The 26,928-nt window shown below is 45.5% G+C and overlaps 1 protein-coding gene and 1 long non-coding RNA gene across 2 annotated transcripts in view; one reads left to right on the forward strand and one right to left on the reverse strand.

Moving 5' to 3' along the window:
* Window positions 1-26,928, forward strand: part of LOC105948462 — a 39,802-nt gene that overhangs the window by 290 nt on the left and 12,584 nt on the right. The gene's annotated exons all lie outside the window — the stretch shown is intronic.
* On the reverse strand, window positions 281-25,687 carry acmsd (aminocarboxymuconate semialdehyde decarboxylase). Its single transcript, XM_002941422.5, has 10 exons — window positions 25,473-25,687; window positions 18,528-18,572; window positions 9,981-10,077; window positions 9,711-9,760; window positions 8,186-8,422; window positions 7,618-7,711; window positions 7,233-7,328; window positions 4,650-4,822; window positions 2,346-2,444; window positions 281-878 (listed from the first exon to the last, which is right to left on the reverse strand). Exons 1-10 carry the CDS (start codon window positions 25,527-25,529, stop codon window positions 816-818), a joined length of 1,011 nt encoding a protein of 336 aa, XP_002941468.2. The 5' UTR covers window positions 25,530-25,687; the 3' UTR covers window positions 281-815.

Raw genomic sequence — 26,928 nt, forward strand, 5'->3', positions numbered from 1 at the left:
ATTTATTTCTTCTAATTTTTGAATTATTTGCCTTCTTCTTCATACTCTTTGCAGCTTTCAAATGGGGGTCACTGACCCCGGCAGCCAAAAACGATTGCTCTGTGAGGCTCCAGTTTTATTGTTAATTTTTATAACTTTTTTTTCTATTTAGTCTCTATTCATATATCAGTCTCTCATTCAAACCACTCCCTGGTTGCTAAGGTAATTTGGACCCCAGCAACCAGATTTTAAACTGGAGAGCTGCTGAACAATTATTGAAATAATGAAAAAGCTTCAAATAATAAAAAATGAAGACCAATTGCAAACTGTCTTGGAACATTACTCTTTACATCATACTAAAAGACAACCCCCTTTAAACCGATGTATCTGGCAGTACACCATATTTGTTAGTACTGGCACTGGCAGATTAGGAAGAGGTGCAGCTCCTCTTAATTTTCTGCTGATTCAGTTGGTTGTTTTCCTGAACGATTAGAAAGGGGTCCATGTTCTGACTGGCCTCCCATAGGCTATCCATTCGTTGGTCTGTAGGCAGTCAGTCAGAGCATGGAGTCAAGTCCTCGGTGATGCCAATGCCCATGTCTATTGATGCCCGCACTGGGTGAATAAAATGGCAAGGATACCAGTAAAGAATTTCCATTTGTCAGATATCAGTGCAAGACTTTACACAAGGGTCCATGACTAGGCACCGGGCAATCCATACTTCTACATACAGTATTTACAGTACTTATTTATTTTAATATTACAGTACTTATTGTATTTATTTATGTATGTAAATTGTTCCGATAATGATAAATATTCCCACTCCTTTTATGCGGTCATTCAAACTGTGTCCGGTCCAGTCCCAGAAAATCCAATGCGTTTCCAGCCAATAGCTTCTCCTGTTAAAACAAAAGGATATGAATACAATTTGGATGTAAGCTAATTATCACACCACCGAGCACATTTAGCTGAGGAAATTAGAGCAGAATCTGTCTTTTGCTATTGTCTGCACTGCTGGTTATGACTGTTGGCACAATGTTGCAGAAGCCAGCTTATTAATAGACCTCTAAAGAAGCATTGTGACAATTAAAGACTTCTGCTGCATTGTTTCAATAGTCAGAACCAGCAAAAAGTGCAGACACTAACAAGGGACAGATATAAATATAATTTTTTTCAGCATGATAATATCCCTTTTTGAATTATTTGCTTCTTCTTTTATCTCCTTGTAGCTTGCAAATGGGGGTCACTGACCCCGGCAGCCAGAAAACTATTGCTCTGTGAGGCTACAGATTTATTGTTATTGTTACTTTTATATGTATTTTTATATTCAGGTCCTCGCTATTCATATTCCTGTCTCTCATTTAAACCACTCATTGGTTGTTAAGGTCATTTGGACCCTAGCAACAAGATATAAATTCATTGAAATAGTTAAAAAAAAATACAAATAATAAAAAATAAAGACCAATTGCAAGCTGTCTCAGAATATTACTCTATATCAGGGGAGGGCAAACTATGGCCCGCGGGCCACATCCGGCCCGCCGAGTCGCGCCCCCTTAAAAGAATTATGGCCCCTAACTGGTTACGCCTCGTGCGTCAGCACGCACGGGGCGCAACCATATAAAGGATGCAGCGGGGAGCCAGGGTCAGAAGCAGGGGGAGGATGGAGTGAGCTGCACGTAGCTGGACAGGGGAGATGGAGCGAGCCGCATGTACCTGGGGGGGGGGGATGCTGGGGAATGGAGCTGGAGGATGCTGGGGGTTGAGCTGAAAGATGCTGGGAGGGAGCTGGAGGATGCTGGGGGGAGCTGTAGGATGCTGGGGATATAGCTTTAGGATGCTGGGGGTGGAGCTGGAGGATGCTGGGGTGGAGCCGGAGGATGCTGGGGTGGAGCCGGAGGATGCTGGGGAGTGGAGCTGCAGGATGCTGGGGTGGGGAGCTGCAGGATGCTGGGGTGGGGAGCTGCAGGATGCTGGGGAGTGGAGCTGGAGAATACTGGGTGGGATGCTGGGGGGAGCTGAGAGGCCCCGTGATTTGTGAGGCTGGCCTGGCCTGACCCGTCGGTAAGTCAGTGTGGCCACCCCTGCTCTACATCATACTCAAAGGTGAACAACCCCTTTAAGAACCCATATAATTATTTGGGAATCAGACTGGTGACCCACAAATGTCTATTGTGGGAGGGACCTTACCTGCGTTAAAGGGATCATAGAGACCTACTATAAACATCATTGGGCCCATTTTGGGTCCCAAACCATTAAGAATCCCTGAAATAAATGAATGTGTCTTTAGCTGGGACGGGCATTTTGTGCATTAGTGCAAAATATTCCACTAGAAAAAATTAATTTATATGTAAGATAAAAAATTTGACCTTAAGTTTCTGATCAAAATCATCCATAGATTCAATCAGTTGTCCAGGAACATGTTCTCCTAATGGAAAGGGGTAGTCGCTTCCCAGAAGCACCTTGTCCTAAATATGAAAAAAAAGAAAGATATTGTGAAAAATGGCCATAATATAATCAGTCCAAACTGCATGAAGTAGAGCTCACACAATTGGGTGTCAGTGCGCTGTGCTGACAGTCACTTTGACGACAGTATGTCTCCTTGTTTGTCATTGGCTGATGGAGTTCTTTATTTTCCTCCCAGCCTAATTGATATCAAAGCAAATTAGGCAGATGTGGATCTGAAAAGGCATTTATCTTATTACAGTTGTGCGAAGGTGCAGTTACCTTTGTGAATATTGTCTTTCATTTATTTTCCAGGCACAAACGTCACACACTCATAGGTTTCATAATTAAGGGGCCCATTTACTAAAGGCTGTGTTTTTTCCTTTTTTATTAACGATTCATATTTCTTTTATGCAAAACTGTGATTTTTTCATGGAAAAAAACATTTATTATGTGACAAATATGCCTCCATGCGTCACACTTTTTGCAGCATTTTTTTTTCTTTTGCGTCATTTTTTTCCCCCATAGTCCCGCCCTATTTACTCAGGGCGGGACACTGGGAAAAAACCCGGTGGGCCCTGCCGAAAGAAAACCGATCCCTGTTGGGCACTTTGGGGCCTGCAGGTCCCCCTTTCCTGATGCGCCTAATTATGCATGGTTGGGGGAGGGGCTTAAGTGGGCGGCGGGGGCTGTGGGGAATGTGTGTGGAGACCCAGTCTGACCCTGTCTTTACTAATAGCGCTTGTGTTTGTAAATAAGCCCTAAAGGGTCCTTTTTAGTGCAGACTTTAACTTTTCTGTTTTGAGCCACTTGGTGTCACTGTGGGTTTGAGAGCCGGCGAGCGACCGCAAGCGCATGTTTCTCAGTTGCCTGACAAGTTCATTCTGCTGCAAATAACCTTTTCACTCAAAAATCATTCTTCCCCTTGGAGAATTCTTACTGACCCTTCGATTCATACCGCGCAAAAGTCAAATGTATGACATTTGGTTTGGCGAGAAATCACGTCGAAGGTTACTTGATTATTCAGTAAGACTTTTTATCCACTACGGAGAGGAAGATGTAGAATAACACAGCTCGATCGGCTGGCATTTGCAATTTAGACATTTTGCTGCGCTTTGGCAAAGCATTTAATATGTTACGGAATGCGTGATAGCTACATTTAAGGGGGACATTAGCCTCCACTGCAATTTCCTTTTTTTTCATTCTAGATCCCATTTTATAAAATGGCGTATTTAAAAGGATGGTGGGTTTGGTTTCTCAGCTTCTTTTAACTTTTCTTGTCAGTAGGATCATAATGGAGGCTTATAGAGACCCATCAAGAGAGTACTCGTGGTACCTGCTTGATCTTTATCTGGATGATTGTTAGGCAGAAATCGATTGGGCAGGACCCCATACATAGGCTTTTATTGGCCTGTGTATGCAGGGTTGGACAGGGCCAACGGGACTCTGGTGGGCTCTACTGGCATGAGCACTCCCCTGCGCCCCCTATTGGTCAAGGTGAGTAAAAGGTAAGTGCATTGGTTGGGGTGGGAGGTCAACGGGGGACCCTGGGGTTGTGGGGTCCCCTGGGGTGCAGCCCCAATGGGCCTCACACACCCCAGTCCAGCCCTGTGTGTATGGCCACCAGTGGCGTAACTTGTTTATGCCAGGCCCTCCGCAAACACTTCTAAGGGGGCTTGGCACAAACAGTTCCTCCTCTCCTGCCCCCCTCCCGACCCACTCCCTTTGCACCTCCCGGGCCACAAGGCGATGTGCTGGTATTTATAAAAAATAGGTAGGAGAGGGGAAGGCGAGGAGGGACTGTAATACAGCAGACCCTGAGGTCTGGGCCCCCCCAGGCGTGGGGTCTGCTGTGTAGCTACTTTCACCACTGTGGCCAACTTTACTCCACTCTACTATTTCTCTCCCATTATTATGCAGATGCTGTCTGTTTGACCAAGGGACATCATTTCTGGCCTAGTTACCAGCAATAGTTCACTTTATCATTATGTTACACTGTTTTGTTGTATTTTATTTTTCCTTCTGTCATACTCCATTCTTTCCTACTAGTCAGGCCTTGGTCACACAAAACTGCCAGTTGGGGACGCAGACGGTGGTGGAGCTTCAGACTTGTTAAATTGTCTTGTCTGCATGGGTGTCCAAGTTGAGCCACTGTTTGTCTGAACCCACAGTATCAGCCCAGGTGGAAAGGGTTTATCAGTAAGAGAATTGAATCTATACTGACTTACCTTCCCAATAACATCAACCAGAAGTTTCATTGCATTTGGGTCATGGACCAAGGAATCTGTATAAAACTTGCCAAGGTATGAATATGGGGCAGTTGTGTTATCAACGGCGCACAGATCTGGCCGGACATTGAAGCCATGGTCAATACGACCAACTGTGTATGGAAAGGCACCTCCTGCAAAGGAACAATGGACAGTTAGGCACTGGTACTATAGGCACCATCTCTCCCTACTATACCTGCTATCCCACAGCCCCAGTCCCTACCCAGAGGCTATTATCCCCCCACTGCTACTATAGGCACAATCTCTCCCTACTATACCTGCTATCCCACAGCCCCAGTCCCTTCCCAGAGGCTATTATCCCCCCACTGCTACTATAGGCACCATCTCTCCCTACTATACCTGCTATCCCACAGCCCCAGTCCCTTCCCAGAGGCTATTATCCCACTGCTACTATAGGCACCATCTCTCCCTACTATACCTGCTATCCCACAGCCCCAGTCCCTTCCCAGAGGCTATTATCCCCCCACTGCTACTATAGGCACCATCTCTCCCTACTATACCTGCTATCCCACAGCCCCAGTCCCTTCCCAGAGGCTATTATCCCACTGCTACTATAGGCACCATCTCTCCCTACTATACCTGCTATCCCACAGCCCCAGTCCCTTCCCAGAGGCTATTATCCCCCCACTGCTACTATAGGCACCATCTCTCCCTACTATACCTGCTATCCCACAGCCCCAGTCCCTTCCCAGAGGCTATTATCCCCCCACTGCTACCATAGGCACCATCTCTCCCTACTATACCTGCTATCCCACAGCCCCAGTCCCTTCCCAGAGGCTATTATCCCACTGCTACTATAGGCACCATCTCTCCCTACTATACTTGTTATCCTATTGTCACAGTCCCTTCCCTATCTACTCTATATACTTTTTCTCTGTGGGACCATATGTGTTTCTGGGGACCTGGGGTTACTGAGTGATTATTTCCTAAAATAGTTATTTGAATAAAGTTTCCTTTTGAGATACTTTGCTGACAATCTATTGCTCCAATGAATATGCAGTTAATGGCCATGATGGGATTTGTTCATGAATTGATCCCAAGGGAACTTACTGTTTCTGGATTCTGTGATGAGCCAATTTAGCTTGTGTGAGAACAGACACTGTGAGTAAACCTACTCTGGATGGAAGAGCAACTACTGTAGGTGTTTCATTTAACACCTCCATGTACTATCTTTGCTATCAGCACCCTGGGAAGCCTTTTCCTATACAGACAGACCTGTCTTATGGCAAATGGTAATGATGAAGGGGACAAAGTGCCCTTCCCTGCATGCAGCTGCTCCTATGCCCAGGTGGGAGCACTCAGGAATGTGGGGGGGTTTCCATGTAATGCCGCCTGGGGGCACCACTGACTGACCTCTCCTCTTCTACAAACCCACAATTGATTCCTCATCCCAAGCAGAGTCTATTAGGGCAGTAGGAATTACAAGCTTTGGGAAGTGACCGTGGCACCATATTAATTGGACAAGGAAAGGACTTATATTTGTTGTTTCTGTGGAAAGGTCTCATTGCAGAATGATTTATATATGATATCTGAAAGCAGTAGGGTTGCTGTATGTACTGTTAAGTACAGCAGCTCCATGTAGTAATGCTAATACTCTGCTCCCTCTCCAGGGGGTCACACCATACTGTCCTACTGCAGCACTGGGGGCTGAACTGGGCAACTTCCCAGCCTTATTATACTCTGTGTTTGGGGTGGGGGTTGGTTGGACTAAATGGAAAGGATTGGGGGGGAGATGTGTATTGAGAAAGGGCCTGCAGCAAGGCACATGTCAGTGTTTGTCTTTAATTGTCCTTGTGTCCCTTTGGAATCCTAAATTCAGCTGTTTGGTCACTGTTATGGCTGATACCCTCCCTTTGTGCCGCACTGAATAGGGAAAGAATTTGAAAGCCATCAGGCAGGGCGTAACCCCCCACCCTTTATTCACACAGGGGCTTGGTCCTCAGGCTCACTGAAATCCTGACATTATTGTGTTAATTTGGAGAAAGTACTTGAGATTGTGCTAAAGGGGCTCTAATGCACCTGATACGGACATATTGCCCCTCCAGCCCCAATGATATGTCATCAAGTCTGTAAAACCAATATTAGTTAGTATTAGTGGTTGTATATATAGTTATGTATGTGAGGGTATAGATTGGTAAGTATAGTTTGTGTGTGCTGGGTTTACTTGGAAGGGTTGAACTTGATGGACTCTGGTCTTTTTTCAACCCTATGTAACTATGTAACTGTAATAGGGAAGTTTACAAAGGTTACCCTTTAATAAATACAGTTTGAATATAAATGTGATTTTATTAACACATTTCCCAATGCTGAAGATAAAATGAGGTTCAGAACGGATTGTGCCCCTTATGTGAATTATTATTTCTAGGGGAAAAACCATTGTATAAAGGGGGATCATGGACAGTATTAAAAAGAAATACACAGATAATAGAGAGGTTTTTGGACAGAGAAGGGGAAAGGTAGAATATTGATATATAGGTAAGTACAGGTTGGGTTGGTGGAAGGATATTGCATCAGGCACAGTACCTCCATGCGCAAAACAAACTTTAAGCTTTGGAAACTTTTCCAATATTCCTCCTAGAACCATACAGCAAATGGCCGTTGTTGTTTCAGCAGGCATGCCTGGCAAAAAAAAGTGGCAACATATAAGTAAAAACCTATTACAGGATATTAATATCGTTTGTAGGTGATTTATCATTGGTGCAAATGATGTGGCAATAAAATGGGTGTATGATAAGTACAAGTTTATATCGCCATCTAGTGACCACTATCAGTATTGCATGTGCTTAGTTTGCATGGCCAGTAATGGGCAACTTGCACCCTTCTCTTTTTTAACTGCAACTCCCAGCAGCGTCTGTTTTCATTTGCTAGGGTGCTGAGAACTTTAATGTGAAGAATTGAATATACTAACCTACAAGCCAGGGCAGCCAGTATTTGGACATTCTCCCACCCAGTTCCATGTCCCATGGGTGCACAAAGATAGAGCAGTCAAGTTCCTCAGCGGCCTGTAACAAGCAAAATAACATTAGAAAACATTTTCTTTGCTGAATTTTACTTAATACATAATAAATATTACATACACTGGCATCATTTTAAGGTATCTTTCTGTACAGGCTATGAACAACCTTAGGGGGCTGTTCCTGCTGAATTGTGCTTAGTACAGGGGGATCCCTATGTGCCATAGTTTTATGGTATCTCTCTGTACAGGCTATGAGCAAACTTAGGGGGCTGTTCCTGCTGAATTGTGCTAAGTACAGGGGAATCCCTATGCTGCCATAGTTTTATGGTATCTCTCGTATAGGTTATGAGCAAACTTAGAGGGCTGTTCCTGCTGAATTTTACAGTGGAATATATATATTGGATAGGTGTATGGTATCTCTCTGTACATGGTATAGACAAACCTAGGGGGCTGTTCCTGCTGCTGGTTTATCCCTAATTTTCTGTTGACTACTCCTTGGTATTGCTTTATCTGTACATACCGCATAGACAGGGTGGAGTTCAGGAGAGTTGAGGTCCCATTGGTTAATGTGGGATCCAATCTGTACCCCGGGGAATCCCAGCTCCTTCACGCAGCGATGCATTTCCTGCACAGCAAGCTCGGGGCACTGCATGGGAAGGGTGCCAAGGCCCACAAACCTTTTCGGATACTTTTTAACAGTGGCAGCCAGGTCATCATTTAAGAAACAGGCGAGGTCCAGGGTGTCTTGAGGTTTTGCCTGTTTGAGGTTTTATATATTTTATTAATTCTTTGTCTGTCTGTGGGAGGGACTAGAGTACTCTGATGGTATCTTGCAGGGAAGAGGCAGGAAGTCTGTGACTAACTTAGTGGGAGGGAATAGAATACTCTGATGGAAGCTGGGAGGGGAAAGGGAGGAAGTCTGGAACTCAGTCAGTTGGAGGTACTAGAATACTCTGATGGAAGCTGGGAGGGGAAAGAGAGGAAGTCTGTAACTCAGTCAGTGGGAGGGGATAGGATACTCTGATGGAAGCTGGGAGGGGAAAGGAAGGAAGTCTGTAACTCAGTCAGTGGGAGGTACTAGAATACTCTGATGGAAGCTGGGAGGGGAAAGGGAAGAAGTCTGTAACTCAGTCTGTGGGAGGTACTAGAATACTCTGATGGAAGCTGGGAGGGGAAAGGGAAGAAGTCTGTAACTCAGTCTGTGGGAGGTACTAGAATACTCTGATGGAAGCTGGGAGGGGAAAGGGAAGAAGTCTGTAACTCAGTCAGTGGGAGGTACTAGAATATTCTGATGGAAGCTGGGAGGGGAAAGGGAAGAAGTCTGTAACTCAGTCAGTGGGAGGTACTAGAATATTCTGATGGAAGCTGGGAGGGGAAAGGGAGGATGTCTGTAACTCAGTCAGTGGGAGGGGATAGAATACTCTGATTGAAGCTGGAAAGGGCAAGGGAGGGAGTCTGTAACTCAGTCTGTGGGAGGTACTAGAATACTCTGATGGAAGCTGGGAGGGGAAAGGGAGGAAGTCTGTACCTCAGTCAGTGGGAGGGGATAGAATACTCTGATGGAAGCTGGAAAGGGAAAGGGAAAGGGAGGAAGTCTGTAACTCAGTCTGTGGGAGGTACTAGAATACTCTGATGGAAGCTGGGAGGGGAAAGGGAAGAAGTCTGTAACTCAGTCAGTGGGAGGTACTAGAATACTCTGATGGAAGCTGGGAGGGGAAAGGGAGGAAGTCTGTAACTCAGTCAGTGGGAGGTACTAGAATACTCTGATGGAAGCTGGGAGGGGAAAGGGAAGAAGTCTGTAACTCAGTCAGTGGGAGGTACTAGAGTACTCTGATGGAAGCTGGGAGGGGAAAGGGAAGAAGTCTGTAACTCAGTCAGTGGGAGGTACTAGAATACTCTGATGGAAGCTTGCAAAGTTTGGTACAGGAAGTCTGTGACTCGAGCAGTAGGTGGGACTATAACACTCTGATGGAGCGGGTTCTTAGTTCAGTTATAGCCAACTCAAAGGGATATATACAATATAAATTGTGTTTTTCACCACTTACCCAGTAGCTGAACATGACAGGAACTGTAGAGAGGGCCTGGACCGTCACCCCTGCAGTGAGCATAAGGTAGAAGCAACATTCACCAGGAATTGTAAGCTTGAAAAATGAAATTAATTGTGACCCTAAGCCAGGGATTTATTTTCAGATATAATTGTGATTGTGCTTGACTTCATCTCTGCTGTATATTAGCAGTGCAGGACCCCAGCTCCCCAGCTCCCAGCACCCCCCACCCTGCTGATCTGTGCCATTCCCATATCTATAGCGCTGTACCTGTTCTATCCATCTCCTGTAACCTCACGTCGGGGTCCCAACAATTGGCTTGAACAACCCGGAAAATATTTCCATCCTTCATCATTTTGGCTTCTCCCTGTGGAAAGGAACGAGCGACCAGATGTTGTTTGTTCGGTACATTATTCCGTGTTCTCAGACTGAGACATGAGATATACAGTATTGGGTACCCCCCGCGCCCCACTCCATATGGCACTGTGTTCCCATGTGTAGTTCCATTTACCTGTGTTACTAGTTTGCCCTCCAGATTTACCTGTAGCAGGAGTGCTTCTGTTTATGGGGACTGGCAATCTGTGGGTTCTGGCAAATGCCAGGGGGGCTGCTGTAAGGTGCCATAGACACTCACTATTTATTGGGCTGGGGGGGCTGTTTGTGCCTCTGGGTACTGGGAATGCCAGGGGGGCTGTAAGGTGCCATAGACACTCACTATTTATTGGGCTGGGGGGGCTGTTTGTGCCTCTGGGTACTGGGAATGCCAGGGGGGCTGTAAGGTGCCACAGACAGTCACTATTTATTGGGCTGGGGGGGCTGTTTGTGCCTCTGGGTACTGGGAATGCCAGGGGGGCTGTAAGGTGCCATAGACACTCACTATTTATTGGGCTGGGGGGCTGTTTGTGCCTCTGGGTACTGGGAATGCCAGGGGGGCTGTAAGGTGCCACAGACAGTCACTATTTATTGGGCTGGGGGGGGGCTGTTTGTGCCTCTGGGTACTGGGAATGCCAGGGGGGCTGTAAGGTGCCACAGACAGTCACTATTTATTGGGCTGGGGGGGGGGCTGTTTGTGCCTCTGGGTACTGGGAATGCAAGGGGGGGCTGTAAGGTGCCACAGACAGTCACTATTTATTGGACTGGGGGGGGCTGTTTGTGCCTCTGGGTACTGGGAATGCCAGGGGGGCTGTAAGGTGCCACAGACAGTCACTATTTATTGGACAGGGGGGGGGCTGTTTGTGCCTCTGGGTACTGGGAATGCCAGGGGGGCTGTAAGGTGCCACAGACAGTCACTATTTATTGGGCTGGGGGGGGGGCTGTTTGTGCCTCTGGGTACTGGGATGCCAGGGGGGCTGTAAGGTGCCACAGACAGTCACTATTTATTGGGCTGGGGGGGGGGGGGCTGTTTGTGCCTCTGGGTACTGGGAATGCCAGGGGGGCTGTAAGGTGCCACAGACAGTCACTATTTATTGGGCTGGGGGGCCTGTTTGTGCCTCTGGGTACTGGGAATGCCGGGGGGCTGTAAGGTGCCACAGACAGTCACTATTTATTGGGCTGGGGGGGGCTGTTTGTGCCTCTGGGTACTGGGAATGCCAGGGGGGCTGTAAGGTGCCACAGACAGTCACTATTTATTGGGCTGGGAGGGCTGTTTGTGCCTCTGGGTACTGGGAATGCCAGGGGGGCTGTAAGGTGCCACAGACAGTCACTATTTATTGGGCTGGGGGGCTGTTTGTGCCTCTGGGTACTGGGAATGCCAGGAGGGCTGTAAGGTGCCACAGACACTCACTATTTATTGGGCTGGGGGGGGGCTGTTTGTGCCTCTGGGTACTGGGAATGCCAGGGGGGCTGTAAGGTGCCACAGACACTCACTATTTATTGGGCTGGGGGGGGGGGCTGTTTGTGCCTCTGGGTACTGGGAATGCCAGGGGGCTGTAAGGTGCCACAGACAGTCACTATTTATTGGGCTGGGGGGGCTGTTTGTGCCTCTGGGTACTGGGAATGCCAGGGGGGCTGTAAGGTGCCACAGACACTCACTATTTATTGGGCTGGGGGGCTGTTTGTGCCTCTGGGTACTGGGAATGCCAGGGGGGCTCTAAGGTGCCACAGACACTCACTATTTATTGGGCTGGGGGGGCTGTTTGTGCCTCTGGGTACTGGGAATGCCAGGGGGGCTGTAAGGTGCCAAAGACAGTCACTATTTATTGGGCTGGGGGGGGCTGTTTGTGCCTCTGGGTACTGGGAATGCCAGGGGGGCTGTAAGGTGCCACAGACAGTCCCTATTTATTGGGCTGGGGGGGGCTGTTTGTGCCTCTGGGTACTGGGAATGCCAGGGGGGCTGTGTAAGGTGCCACAGACAGTCACTATATATTGGGCTGGGGGGGCTGTTTGTGCCTCTGGGTACTGGGAATGCCAGGGGGGCTGTAAGGTGCCACAGACAGTCACTATTTATTGGGCTGGGGGGGCTGTTTGTGCCTCTGGGTACTGGGAATGCCAGGGGGGCTGTAAGTTGCCATAGACAGTCACTATTTATTGTGCTGGGGGGGGGCTGTTTGTGCCTCTGGGTACTGGGAATGCCAGGACCTATTTTGAATCCAAAGGTGTCTGCCCAGTTACCCAGACAAGCCCCCAATCTGCCAGAAGTCATACCCTTTCCTGCTGTGCTTCTTCTCCTTTGGGTTCCTTTGGGGCCAACTGCCTTTGTGCAACAGGCTAAAAGCTGTAGTCACTTTAATTTTTTATTAAATGCAGCAGCAAATCAATCATTTTCAATGCAGAAAGGGCTAGGGTTGCACCGTCATTTAATGCTGACAAATAATAGCTGACAGTTTTTAATATCTGTGTGATGGCAACATAATAGATTGGGAATAAATGGAGTGTAAGGGCAAAGCAGCCTGAGGATCAGATAATAAAGCAATGTTAAGGTCCCCATACACGGGGCGATTGTAGCTGCCGATATGGGTCCCTTAGACCGACTCGGCAGTTTATCGGCCCGTGTATGGGGACTAACGACGGGCCTGCCCGACTGACATTTGGCCAGAAATCAGGCAGATATAGATTGGGCAGGTTTAAAAATCAGTCGGAACCGCATTGGCTCGTTGATATAGTCCCCGAACCGACGGACGACTATACCCCAGGGCCAAATGACTGAAATAGCCCGATATCGCCCACCCGTAGGTGGGGATATCGGGAGAAGATCTGCTCGCCAAGCAAGTGGAGCTTAGCGTGTACTCAGTGTAAATGCTGGTTACAGAGCCACAGTTGCCTCTCCCATACCATTCTTTTTTCCATTCTATTATTGTAGGGGCAGGGCAGCTTAAGGTGCCCATACACGGGCAGATCTTAGCTGCTGATTCTTGTGCTTTAGACCGATTAGGCAGATTAGGCAGATTACCTGTCTGTGTGGGGCCCCCTGACAGGCCTCCCAGATCAATATCTGGCCAAAGATTGGGCAGGTATAGATCGGGCAGATTTGATTTTTTTGAAGGAATAAACAGTGTCCCCCTGCTTCCCCCCCCATGCCATATACTGACCCCCCAGGGGCACAAGTGGGAGGAGCAGACTGGGCCCGCTGTTTTTTTTTCCTGGTGTCCAACCAGCCCAGTCATTTTGGGAATAAACAAAAACTGCTTTCCGTTACAATAACACACAACTAAAAAACAGTTTTGATGTATACTGGTTATGTATAGTTACCGGTATGGGATTCCTTAGAGTCCCATAGACTCCATTATAAGCAAATAATTCTAATTTTTAAAAATGATTTCCTTTTTCTCTGTAATAATAAAACAGTACCTGTACTTGATCCCAACTAAGATATAATTACCCCTTATTGGGGCAGAACAGTCCTATTGGGTTTATTTAATGGTTAAATGATTCCCTTTTCTCTGTAATAATAAAACAGTACCTGTACTTGATTCCAACTAAGATATAATTACCCCTTATTGGGGGCAGAACAGCCCTATTGGGTTTATTTAATGGTTAAATGATTCCCTTTTCTCTGTAATAATAAAACAGTACCTGTACTTGATTCCAACTAAGATATAATTACCCCTTATTGGGGCAGAACAGCCCTATTGGGTTTATTTAATGGTTAAATGATTCCCTTTTCTCTGTAATAATAAAACAGTACCTGTACTTGATCCCAACTAAGATATAATTACCCCTTATTGGGGGCAGAACAGCCCTATTGGGTTTATTTAATGGTTAAATGATTCCCTTTTCTCTGTAATAATAAAACAGTACCTGTACTTGATCCCAACTAAGATATAATTACCCCTTATTGGGGCAGAACAGCCCTATTGGGTTTATTTAATGGTTGAATGATTCCCTTTTCTCTGTAATAATAAAACAGTACCTGTACTTGATCCCAACTAAGATATAATTACCCCTTATTGGGGGCAGAACAGCCCTATTGGGTTTTTTTAATGGTTAAATGATTCCCTTTTCTCTGTAATAATAAAACAGTACCTGTACTTGATCCCAACTAAGATATAATTACCCCTTATTGGGGCAGAACAGCCCTATTGGGTTTATTTAATGGTTAAATGATTCCCTTTTCTCTGTAATAATAAAACAGTACCTGTACTTGATCCCAACTAAGATATAATTACCCCTTATTGGGGGCAGAACAATCCTATTGGGTTTATTCAGTATTTAAATGAATTTAAAGTTATGGAGATCCAAATTACGGAAAGATCTCTCATCCGGAAAACCCCAGGTCCCGAGCATTCTGGGTAACAGGGCCCATACGTGTACTTAGTATTGTATTTTCTCTCATTATATAAGGAGGACTTCCTTAGCAATGAGAGAATAAACAGAAGCACTGAATTTTGAAACCAAATAAATAAGTTACACTGAAATCAACGTGACAGAAAACAAGGCAACACTATAAGATTGTGTGTAATACAGTGTAATGGCATTACAAAGGGTTGTTATGTCAGTATAAATGTGCCGCCGCATTGTATTATATGTATATTTGTCAGCAAGCCCCAAAGCAAAGAGCAATAATACTGCCTGGAAGCTTCCACTCGGGCCCCCGGGGAGAACATTTATTTATATATAGCTAAGAGACTGCCCCTTGTTTCCATGGTAACACTTGCCTCAACTCTCGAAGGATCTGGACTTGATAAATACAGTCCCTTCTGTCAAGCAATAAGCCCTAAATGTCAACTTCCACCAAACATCTTCATATACCCCTCTATCGGTGGCGCCGTGGGACGTGCCGGGGAGGGATACGGCAACGAACATCAAAAATTCCCCCCCCCCCTCTCTCTTTCTCTATCTCTCTCTAATGAAGCTGCCGTACTTCAAGGTATCCCATAATGATTTCCGCTGTGTTATTCAGCAGGAACAGCAGTAGAACCCAATAACACAATGCAAACACCACACTGTCTCTTAAAAAGAAATGTAATAATCCTTTCCGGTCCCATTTATTTTATTTCTAGACTTCACCAATCTAAAGGGAACACTAAAAGATGCAGTTAGCAAAAGCTGAAGAGCAAATTGTATTTATTCTCAAGGAAAAAAAAAATCTAATTTTGCCCACAGTTCCAATATTTTTCTATTAACGACATTTTATTGCAACTTTTTTGGGACTCAAACTCAAGATCTGTTTAAGCCAATGGGAACATTTCTTGCATTTCTTGTTATAAATGAATAGAAATAATAAATACCTAAGAATAAGAAACAAAGTGGGAAAAAGAAAAAAAAAAAAAAATCCTATTTTGATAAATGTTATATTATAATAGGGGGTTATGTACTAAAAGGCACTAAGTTTGCCCAGGAGCAGTAACACATAGCAACCAATAAGATGTTTGCTTTCTAACTGGTGACCAGTAAATGCTACCTGCTCCTGGGCAAACTTAGTGCCTTTTATTACATAAAACAAAAATGAATGCACTTTTGGAATTAAGATTAAAGGACACCTGTGACCCAACATAATACAGCCCATGCTCCCTGCGAGCACTACGCCAGGAAGGAGCTCCAGGTACAGACGGCCATGTTTAGTGGCACACTTGTGTATAATGAGCATTCCCCACATGGATGAGCATAACTAGCGCGCAACATGGCTGCCCACACAAGTATTTTTCCAAGATATTAGCACTGCTAAATAATAAAATCAAAACAACAGCTCCACCTGCTGGTCAGTTCTGCTAATTGGTCTGACAAAATATCGGAGAGGAAAGTCTTCTGATTTTGCCGACTTAAACAAGCAAAGACGTGTTAGTTGCTAGGTGGCGCTGTTGTTGCACTTTCATTATATTAACAGTATAAAAACTGCTAATGTCTTTCAAAATTGAAAAAAAAAAATAAAAATAAACATTTTAATAGACTCATAAGAGCAATTTGACATTATTCCAAGGGTTTACATTTCTTTTCATGATCCTTTCATATAAAGGGTAAGTCAGGCATATACTTTGTGCAGTGTTTCTGAGTGTATGTTTTTCTAGAAGCCCTGCCATAAAGCAAGACAGGACTGCTGTCATTGCCACAAAGGAGCTAGAGACAGTTACAGTGAGTAGTAAGAAACATGCTGCTTTATGGCAAAGCGTTCATTTAAAGAGAACTGCCATTTTTTTATTTTTTTGCCAAAGAAATGATATTAAAGTTCATTTCTGCATGAAACTGCTTTCCCCACCGTTACAGATTGTATTTAGGCATAAATCAATGTGACACATTCAGACAAGGGGATGGAACAGATTCATTAACAGTATTATAGGATCTAGAGAGACATCTCTCCTAAGGAGACAGAAGTGACAGAGTCATGTTGGGTAGGGGATGACGGAGCTGCACTGTCGGTTCTGCTCTCACACGTCTGTTAGAAACTGTACTTGCCCTTTATAACCAGACGTGCTTTTAGCTCTGAGAGATATATACACCGAGGGCTAGGGCAGAATGCTCCGGCAAATGTGTTAGTATCTCTGACTTTCACATCTCTCCAACAATTCTTTCTACAGTTTATTCTCAAAATCCAACACAACATCATCCAACTCCATCCATTTATTCCTACACACCTTCCTCCCACTCTCACAAATACCATCACCCACCTCTCATCTCACTCACCCTGCATCTCTCACTCATCTTCACCCTTTCACATCCCATGACACTGTTTATCCTGCATCTGTCATCTTCCTCCTTTTCTCTTTATCACCCAATTCATCCTTCACTTCTCTCAGCTCCTCCTTCTCCTCTTCACCAAAGTCATCCTACACCTCTCCCTCCATCTTTTCCTCTTCCACCTCACCACCCTGTTCATCCTGTACTTCACCCTCAATATTTCCCCAGCTCCTCTTCCTCGCCTTCACCTAAACCTGATCACCCTTTATATATCCCTGTGCTCCTTTTCCACCTCTTCGCCCAAATCATCCCACCCCTCACCCTCCATCTCTGCCCCATCTCCACTTTATCCAAATCATCCTACCCCTCACCCTCATTCTCTGCCCCATCTCCACTTTATCCAAATCATCCTACCCCTCACCCTCCATCTCTGCCCCATCTCCACTTTATCCAAATCATCCTACCCCACCCTCCATCTCTGCCCCATCTCCACTTTATCCAAATCATCCTATACTTCACCCTCCATCTCTGCCCCATCTCCACTTTATCCAAATCATCCTACCCCTCACCCTCATTCTCTGCCCCATCTCCACTTTATCCAAATCATCCTACCCCTCACCCTCATTCTCTGCCCCATCTCCACTTTATCCAAATCATTCTACCCCTCACCCTCCATCTCTGCCCCATCTCCACTTTATCCAAATCATCCTACCCCTCACCCTCATTCTCTGCCCCATCTCCACTTTATCCAAATCATCCTACCCCTCACCCTCCATCTCTGCCCCATCTCCACTTTATCCAAATCATCCTACCCCTCACCCTCCATCTCTGCCCCATCTCCACTTTATCCAAATCATCCTACCCCTCACCCTCCATCTCTGCCCCATCTCCACTTTATCCAAATCATCCTACCCCTCACCCTCCATCTCTGCCCCATCTCCACTTTATCCAAATCATCCTACCCCACCCTCCATCTCTGCCCCATCTCCACTTTATCCAAATCATCCTATACTTCACCCTCCATCTCTGCCCTATCTCCACTTTATCCAAATCATCCTATACTTCACTTTCCATCTCTGCCCCATCTCCACTTTATCCAAATCATCCTATACTTCACTTTCCATCTCTGCCCCATCTCCACTTTATCCAAATCATCCTACACTTCACCATCCATTTCTACCCCATCATCCTGCTTCATCCTTTGTTTTTCCCCAACTCCTTTAACCTCTTCACTCAATTAAGCTTACACTGCACCATCCTTCTTACCCCAGCTCTTTGTACACCTCTTACCCAAATTATCCTATAATTCACCTCCTAATCATTCCCAGCTTCTCTTTATCCTCTTCACTCACCTACACTTCATCATCCTCCTCACGTAGTTTATTACCTATCTCCTTGTTCCTCGTACCTATCTCCTCGCTGGGCTGTGTTGCACCTTCAGTTTATCCTTGTTCACATCCCCATCTCATGTTTTACTGCTTCACCCAATACCTTACAATTTGTGCTCCACTCCCAACTCTTACACATCCTCCACTCTCAAGTAAGTGCTCCTCAGTCTCCCCCCATAGCTACTCTGCCCTCTGCCGTTCCCTTCATCCATCCATAATAAAAACTAACTAACAATGTTTAAATTATCAGTTTTGGATCTGATCACTCAGAAGATCCCATTGGCCAGTGTGCGCTGGTGCCTTGGGCCAACCTGGAAGTTACAGAAAACACATTTCTCATGATCAGACAACAAGTGGGGGGTAATGAATCAGATCAAACCTGGCAGTGATGTTGCATCTGGATCCAGCCGTCGTACCCATATCTCTGTGTAGGAAACAGAAATGAACCAAATGAATCTCTAAGATGCTATTTAGCACAGTCTCCTTTACACTAATGACTTGTCTGCATTTGGCACCAACAATAAAGGTTCAGTTGATACATCAAACACCAGAGATAGAATTGATTTTTTATGATTTTCATGATTTTGGATTGTTCCTTATTTTTCTGCAGCATTCTGCAGGTTTTACATTGGAATTTCTGTGCTAGGTGTCCTGACCCTAAGAACCACGCATTTATTTAGCTTTCAGAATTAGGAATGAATAGGAAAGAATGATAAGGAATACAAAAAACAATAATAAACATTTAACCCCCAGTCTGACGCAAAACTCAAACACAAAACCAGCACCAAAAATCCAAAAGTCTCAAAGCAAAAAAGGATCCTTCAGGGAAGGGAAGGGACATCTGCCATTTACTTCTACATGATGATATAAAACATTGCTGCAACACTACACTATTTGCAGCAGCGATTTCCACAGTAACGTGGCTGCCAGTTTAAAGATCTGAATGTATCGAGGTCTCTCCTTACAATAAGTGCAGCTGTGATAAATGTTTGAAGCTTAATTAGGCAACAATTTACCCTTTAATTGATGTACATACATCTCTCAGTCCCTATCAGTGCAATTAGCCTGGTATTGAGCCACGTATTGATTAACGCTGTCCCTTTTTCATCGCACGCCCTAAAGGCCAGGCATTTGCGGTTATTGAGGACTAGTTTCCTTGAAGGCTTGATGATAGTTATCAGTTATACCGACGGAGTCTGGTCACTGGGTGGCAGATTGAACAAGAACATCTTTAGTACGTGAGAGGGGAAAGAAGAGGGAATAAGAAGTTGACTTCTAACATCCTTATATTTTCCAACCACGGATACATTGCATTTTTATTCCCATATATCAGTCCCAGGATTGCCTCAGTCCCATGTGTCAGTTCAAGGCCCTTATCAGTCCCAAGTGTCAGTTTGAGGCTTCTGCCAATCCCATGCATGAATCCCAGGGCCTCTATTTTAATCCTACAGACCCAGGGCCTTAAGGTGGCCATACATGTGCCGATTCTACCTGCCGATATCGGTCCCTTAGACTGATTCGGCAGCCTATCGGCCCGTGTAGGAGCACTTATGACAGGCCTGAAATTGGGCAGATATCGATCGGGCAGGATAAAAAATTTAGTCGGATCGGGAACTGCAACGGCTCGTTGATGCGGCCCCCGAACCGACTGTGCCTATTACCATCTTTCTAAATCGATTATTTGCCCGATATCACCCACCCGTAGGAGTGGCCCTTAACGTGTATGGCCACCTTTAGAATTTGGCAGTTCCATATCAATTGCATAGGGTCAGGCCCCTAACAGTTCCATGTTACAATTACCCCCTCACCCTGAGTGCTTACCCTCTGTCCTACAGTCCTACAGCTGTGGCTGCCACCTTAACCCTTTAATACCGGCCACATCATAAATCCACGTATTGCATCAGTGACGTGACTATAGAGCAAGCAGACCCTGCGGTCATGGAGAGGCCCAGGGGACATGGGGGCCAGGACATCGGGGTTTGGAGCCACTCTCCTTGCTGAAGTTATGCGGTTCCTCTGCTTAATATTGTGGCAGCTAAATACCCAGGGTCGGACTGGGCGGTGCAGGGCCCACCGGGGCTGCCACCCCAGGGGCCCTGCACCCCACCAAGGGACCCCCTGCCATGGTTCCCACACACCCCCCAGAGGAGAGGGGACCTGTGGGCCCAGAGTGCCCAGCACGGATCAGTGCGCACCAGGCCCTTTTAAAGATTTTCTAGTCTGGCTCGTTCTTAGTGCGCCACTGCCTTGCATGGCTAATAAGCAATTAATTTATATGCATGCTGCAGACTGAACTGATTTATATGCAGCCATGCAGCATGCATCTAAATTAATTGCTATCTAGCCACGCAGGATGCTGATTTAATATGTGGCTGGTATTAAAGGGATGAGGTGGCAACCCTAATCATAAACCTGGGTCCTTGGCAGATATAGCCCAAACATGGGTGCCTTAGTGTAACTCTACCCCACTATGATACAGATACGCGCCCGTGTCTCCCTGTTGTATCACAGCGCCGCCCTATTGTGGCTATTCTTTGTACATTGCAATTAATCTGCATGAAACAAATTTCATGTCATCATATTCTGTTTGGCTTCATATTCCAGGAGGGAAGCCATAAAGGAAAACACAAATATTGCCTAAAGCAGGAGAAAGTGAGAGAGGAGTATTAGGGAGAACTGGCAGTTAATCATTAGCCGCCCCATGTTCCCATTCTGGGTGACTCAGCCACGGGGAGGAAGGTCACCTTGGAGTTTTCATTAATATTTTAACAAGTGAGAGCGGCTCCGATATGTGCGACGAGGAGGCAGCCGCCTCTGCAGCTACTGATTTACTAATAAGAAAGGAGCAGCGATTCCTATTAATACTCATGGAGGCAACACGGGCTTAGTGATTGGATACATCTGATATAAACAGCTCCCTGTGTTTGTAGCAGCGAGAGACTCCAGAAGTCTGGGAGAAAGAGACCCAACTTGCCATGTCAATAAAATGGAAATTTGCCAATAAGGTCACATTAACTATGTATGTGCTGTTTAAAGGGACTCTGCCATGATATTTATGGGCACTTTTTATCTCTAAATGACACTGTTACACAGCAAATAATTCCCTCTGCCATTTAACCTTTTATTCTTGAACCAAGAAATGTATTTGTAGCTGTAATATTGCTGTGTAGGCGCCATCTCAGTGCCTTGTGCCTGAGTCTGAGCTTTCAGCCAGCGCTACACATTAGAACTGCTTTCAGCTAACCTATTGTTTCTCCTACTCCCATGTAACTGGAGGAGTCCCAAGCCGGACTTGGATTTCTTACTATTGAGTGCTATTCTGATACCTACTGGGAGCTGCTATCTTGCTCCCTTCCCATTGTTCTGCTGATCGGCTGCTGGGGGGGAGGGGGGATATCAATCCAACTTGCAGCGCAGCAGTAAAGTGTGCCTGAGTCTGAGCTTTCAGCCAGCGCTACACATTAGAACTGCTTTCAGCTAACCTATTGTTTCTCTTACTCCCATGTAACTGGAGGAGTCCCAAGGCGGACTTGGATTTCTTACTATTGAGTGCTATTCTGATACCTACTGGGAGCTGCTATCTTGCTCCCTTCCCATTGTTCTGCTGATCGGCTGCTGGGGGTGAGGGGGGGATATCACTCCAACTTGCAGCGCAGCAGTAAAGTGTGACTGAAGTTTGTCAGAGCACAGGTCACATGGTGAATGTATTGATTATTTGCCATTTATTAGGATTCTTGTAGTTGCGTTGCTCCCAGTCCACCAGAAGATGGAGCACTTGTTCTTTTACTGGGGCTCATTTATTTTAATATTTTATTGTTTAATAAGGCACCTCAGAGCCCCAATACTTTCTGCATTTACTCAAATCAAATATCGCTGATTGGCCCAAGCCATGTTTTCTCCCAGGAGTTAATAAGTAGCTAACGAGCCGCTGCTCCTGATTGCCTGGATAGCAGGTGTCACACAGAGTTTGGATAATGACTCAGTACTTTCACTGTTTGCTTGAACTTTCTAAATGCACACAAATAACTGGCTCAGCAGCATTCAGGCCAGCCGTGATAGTACGATCAATAACAGGTCACTCACCCCAGCTGCCCTAGCATTCTGTCATCATAACGGGTTCTAGTTAATCAAAACACAGTTATATACACTGTATAATGTACCCCCTACTGTAAATGATAAGGATATTAGCAGTCACTGAGGGGTTCTGTGCCCATATAAAGGCACAAGGCTGCAGGCTGAGTTATACAGGGAACTCTGAGTATCACTCATGTATTATAAGGGATAATGTACCCCCTACTGTAAATGATAAGGATATTAGCAGTCACTGAGGGGTTCTGTGCCCATATAAAGGCACAAGGCTGCAGGCTGAGTTATACAGGGAACTCTGAGTATCACTCATGTATTATAAGGGATAATGTACCCCCTACTGTAAATGATAAGGATATTAGCAGTCACTGAGGGGTTCTGTGCCCATATAAAGGCACAAGGCCGCAGGCTGAGTTATACAGGGAACTCTGAGTATCACTCATGTATTATAAGGGATAATGTACCCCCTACTGGAAATGATAAGGATATTAACAATAAGCTGTACCCCCATACTGTACTGTCTAAGGGAAACACTATGGCACCTCCTACCCATATGTATAAATACAAATATACAGAGAAAGAATGTTCTGGGCACACAATAAGCTGTACCCTCATTCTGTACTGTCTAAGGGAAACACTATGGCACCTCCTACCCTTATGTATAAATACAAATATACAGAGAGGGAATGTTCTGGGCACACAATAAGCTGTACCCCCATACTGTACTGTCTAAGGGAAACACTATGGCACCCCCTACCCATATGTATAAATACAAATATACAGAGAAGGAATGTTCTGGGCACACAATAACCTGTACCCCCATACTGTACTGTCTAAGGGAAACACTATGGCACCTCCCTCCCATATGTATAAATACAAATATACAGAGAAGGAATGTTCTGGGCACACAATAAGCTGTACCCCCATACTGTACTGTCTAAGGGAAACACTATGGCACCCCCTACCCATATGTATAAATACAAATATACAGAGAAGGAATGTTCTGGGCACACAATAAGCTGTGCCCCCATACTGTACTGTCTAAGGGAAACACTATGGCACCCCCTACCCATATGTATATAAATAGAAAGAGAAGGGAAATTCTATGCACACATTAAAGTATATGCTCATATTGTGCTGTCTAATATGGCAGTTGTTCCTAAATGAATAAAAATATGTGTTTGTAAAAGAATATTTTTAATGAGAATACAAACAAAATGGTAAAATGACCACAGTGCTCACTGATAATCAACTCCCAAAAAAATTCTATATGCAGGTATTGCTTTGTTACAAATCCCAGGCATATGTTACTCACATGATACCCACCCCCTTCCTTACATACAAACGTGCTAGTAATAAGGTGCTACATTGGTGTCAGAGTATGAAATAAGTTTTAGCAATATATCACCCAGGGGCAACCACAGAATTGTATTAATGGGGAGGGTCACATTCCTGCCTCCATATAAAGGGACACAGGGGGAATCTTATGGTGTTTTGGCGCCCACAACTTTTAGTAGCTCAGGAGGCAGAGCCAAAATGCCAGAAATCACCTCCCATTTACAGTAGAGTAATTAGGTAGTTAGGTAATTGTTGCTTGGAAGCACAGAATGCCATGTTTTACAGCAACAATTGTCTGACAAACATCAGAGCTATGTTTATGGGGGTTATAGGGGCCACTGACTTGCGTCCTAACTATTAGAGACCCACAGAACTGTAAGTATAAATAGGGTAGGCATAGAGGGGCAAGTTATTGTTAGAAGAGCAGGATTATGACAGTAAGGCAAAACAGAAACAGTAGGTCAGCACTGTGACAGTAGTGCAAGGCAGTCACAGTTGGGCAAGATAGAGACAGTAGGGCTAGATGGAGACAGTAGGACAAGATGGAGACAGTAGGACAAGATGGAGACAGTAGGGCAAGATGGAGACAGTAGGGCAAGATGGAGACAAAAGGGCAAGATGGAGACAGTACGGCAAGATGGAGACAGTAGGACAAGATGGAGACAGTAGGGCAAGATGGAGACAGTAGGGCAAGATGGAGACAGTAGGGCAAGATGGAGACAAAAGGGCAAGATGGAGACAGTAGGGCAAGATGGAGACAGTAGAGCAAGATGGAGACAGTAGAGCAAGATGGAGACAGTAGAGCAAGATGGAGACAGTAGGGCAAGATGGAGACAGTAGAGCAAGATGGAGACAGTAGGACAAGATGGAGACAGTAGGACAAGATGGAGACAGTAGGGCAAGATGGAGACAGTAGGGCAAGATGGAGACGGTAGGACAAGATGGAGACAGTAGGGCAAGATAGAGACAGTAGAGCAAGATGGAAACAGTAGAGCAAGATGGAGACAGTAGGACAAGATGGAAACTAGAGCAAGATGGAGACAGTAGGGCAAGATGGAGACAGTAGAGCAAGAAGGAGACAGTAGGACAAGATGGAAACTAGAGCAAGATGGAGACAGTAGGGCAAGATGGAGACAGTAGAGCAAGATGGAGACAGTAGGACAAGATGGAGACAGTAGGGCAAGATGGAGACGGTAGGGCAAGATGGAGACGGTAGGACAAGATGGAAACTAGAGCAAGATGGAGACAGTAGGGCAAGATGGAGACAGTAGAGCAAGATGGAGACAGTAGGACAAGATGGAGACAGTAGAGCAAGATGGAGACAGTAGGACAAGATGGAGACAGTAGGGCAAGATGGAGACAGTAGGACAAGATGGAGACAGTAGGGCAAGAAGGAGACAGTAGGGCAAGAAGGAGACAGTAGGGCAAGAAGGAGACAGTAGGGCAAGATGGAGACAGTAGGACAAGATGGAGACAGTAGGGCAAGATGGAGACAGTAGGGCAAGATGGAGACAGTAGGACAAGATGGAGACAGTAGGACAAGATTATTGTGCAGGGCAAGTTAGTAACAGTAGTAGTACTGCAAAATATCAGGGCAGTAGGGTCAGGCAGTCACAGTAGGGCACAATAGCCAGAACTAGGGGTAGACAGAAGAGGCGTGTGCCCAGTGTCGTGGGCATCATACACACTCCACCCCCCTCACTGTTACTTTAAATCTGAACTATCCCTTTAAGCCAAAGGTTCATAGCTGGTGCACTCTTACATCATATAGACAATGGAACGTAATAAAGTCTATTTTGCCCCAGGCCCACAACAAATACCCATGTTCCAGGAGCGCTAATCATTTAGTGGAAAACCAATATTACATTTTGGAATCTTCTCTTTTGAATGATAGTTTTACCTCTCTAAGGTCAGGCCATGACTTTGGCAGTATGTGGCTGTGGATATCGATCTTCATGGTGTAGCGGGTCCCTTGGCACGGTGACGGTGACAGTGTCCCCAAATAATTCCAAGACAGGGAAAGCAGCGTATATATGTTCCATAATGCCCCAGCCTGCAGCCCGGCGGGCACACCCCTCAATGTAAACCAATAGAAGGGAGAGTGAGAGTCACCGGCCGGTTAAGTTCAAAGTGCAGGTAATTCCTCTGCTGTAGGTAAAGTCTCTGTTTGTGATAAAGAGCTACTGAGTGAGACCTCCCCTTGGCTCAAATACAGAGCAGGAACCCAAGATTTTATATATTTGATATATAACTGAGCCACTGCATTTAATGGCTCTACCTCCGCATTAATGATCCACCACTTTTATACATTAAAGGGGAACTTCAACACCATATAAGACCATTTAATTCAAAGAAGCTTTTCAATATACATACAATATATATACAAGTTACTTGTAGAGCTAACTGCCATTGAAAGCAGCTTTTGTCTTTTTATATTCTCTGCACTGCTGGTTATGACTCTTGAAACCATGTAGCAGAAGCCAACCAGCTGATTAACAGACTTGGAAGAGACTTCTACTGTACATTGTTTCAGGAGTCAGAACCAGAGAACAGAAAGGGACAGGCAGACACTGCATTCAGTAGCACAATTAAAGGGGAAATTCATCTTTACATTTTTTTTTAGCATGGTATAGACAGTGTAAACTGGCAATTTGTCTTAGTTAGTCGTTTAGGTTTTTGTTCAGCAGCTTTCTAGTTTGGATTTTCAGCAGCTATTAGGTTGATAGGGTTATGTTTACCTTAGCAACCAGGCTAGGGTTGCCATCTTTTTAATATAAATTTAAGGTCCCCATACACGGGCCGATTCTAGCTGCCGATATCGGTCCCTTAGACCGACTCAGCAGCTTACTGGCCTGTGTATGGGCACTAATGGAATCGGGCAGATCTCGATCGGGCAGGTTTAAAAATTTAGTCGGATCGGGGGCCACATAGGCTCGTTGATGCGCCTTTACCCGTCTTCCTAATTCGATTGTTTGGCCCCAGGGCCAAACGACCAAATTAGCCTGAATTAGCCCGATATCGGCCACCCATAGGTGGGATATTGGGAGAAGATCCGCTCACTTGGCGACCCTGCCAAGCAAGCGGATCTTAGCGTGTATGGCCACCTTACCGGCCAGCAGGGGGGACGGGGGGCAGAAACGAAAGGGGTAGGCTGTGATGTAGGATGGGGCGGGGCAGGAGAAGAAGGAAGAGGAGGGTTAAGTTTGGGGCAGGTTCTGGGCGGTTTGGGGGTTAAGGGGACCCCGGCCCCGGCCTTGGCTGGTGTTTTAGTGGCTGGGTGGCAACCCTAAACCTGGCAGTGGTTTAAATGAGAGACTGGAATATGAATGGGAGCGGCACTGAATAGAAAGATAAGT

The sequence above is a fragment of the Xenopus tropicalis genome, chromosome 9 (assembly GCF_000004195.4).
Source record: "Xenopus tropicalis strain Nigerian chromosome 9, UCB_Xtro_10.0, whole genome shotgun sequence".
Lineage (NCBI taxonomy): Eukaryota > Metazoa > Chordata > Amphibia > Anura > Pipidae > Xenopus > Xenopus tropicalis.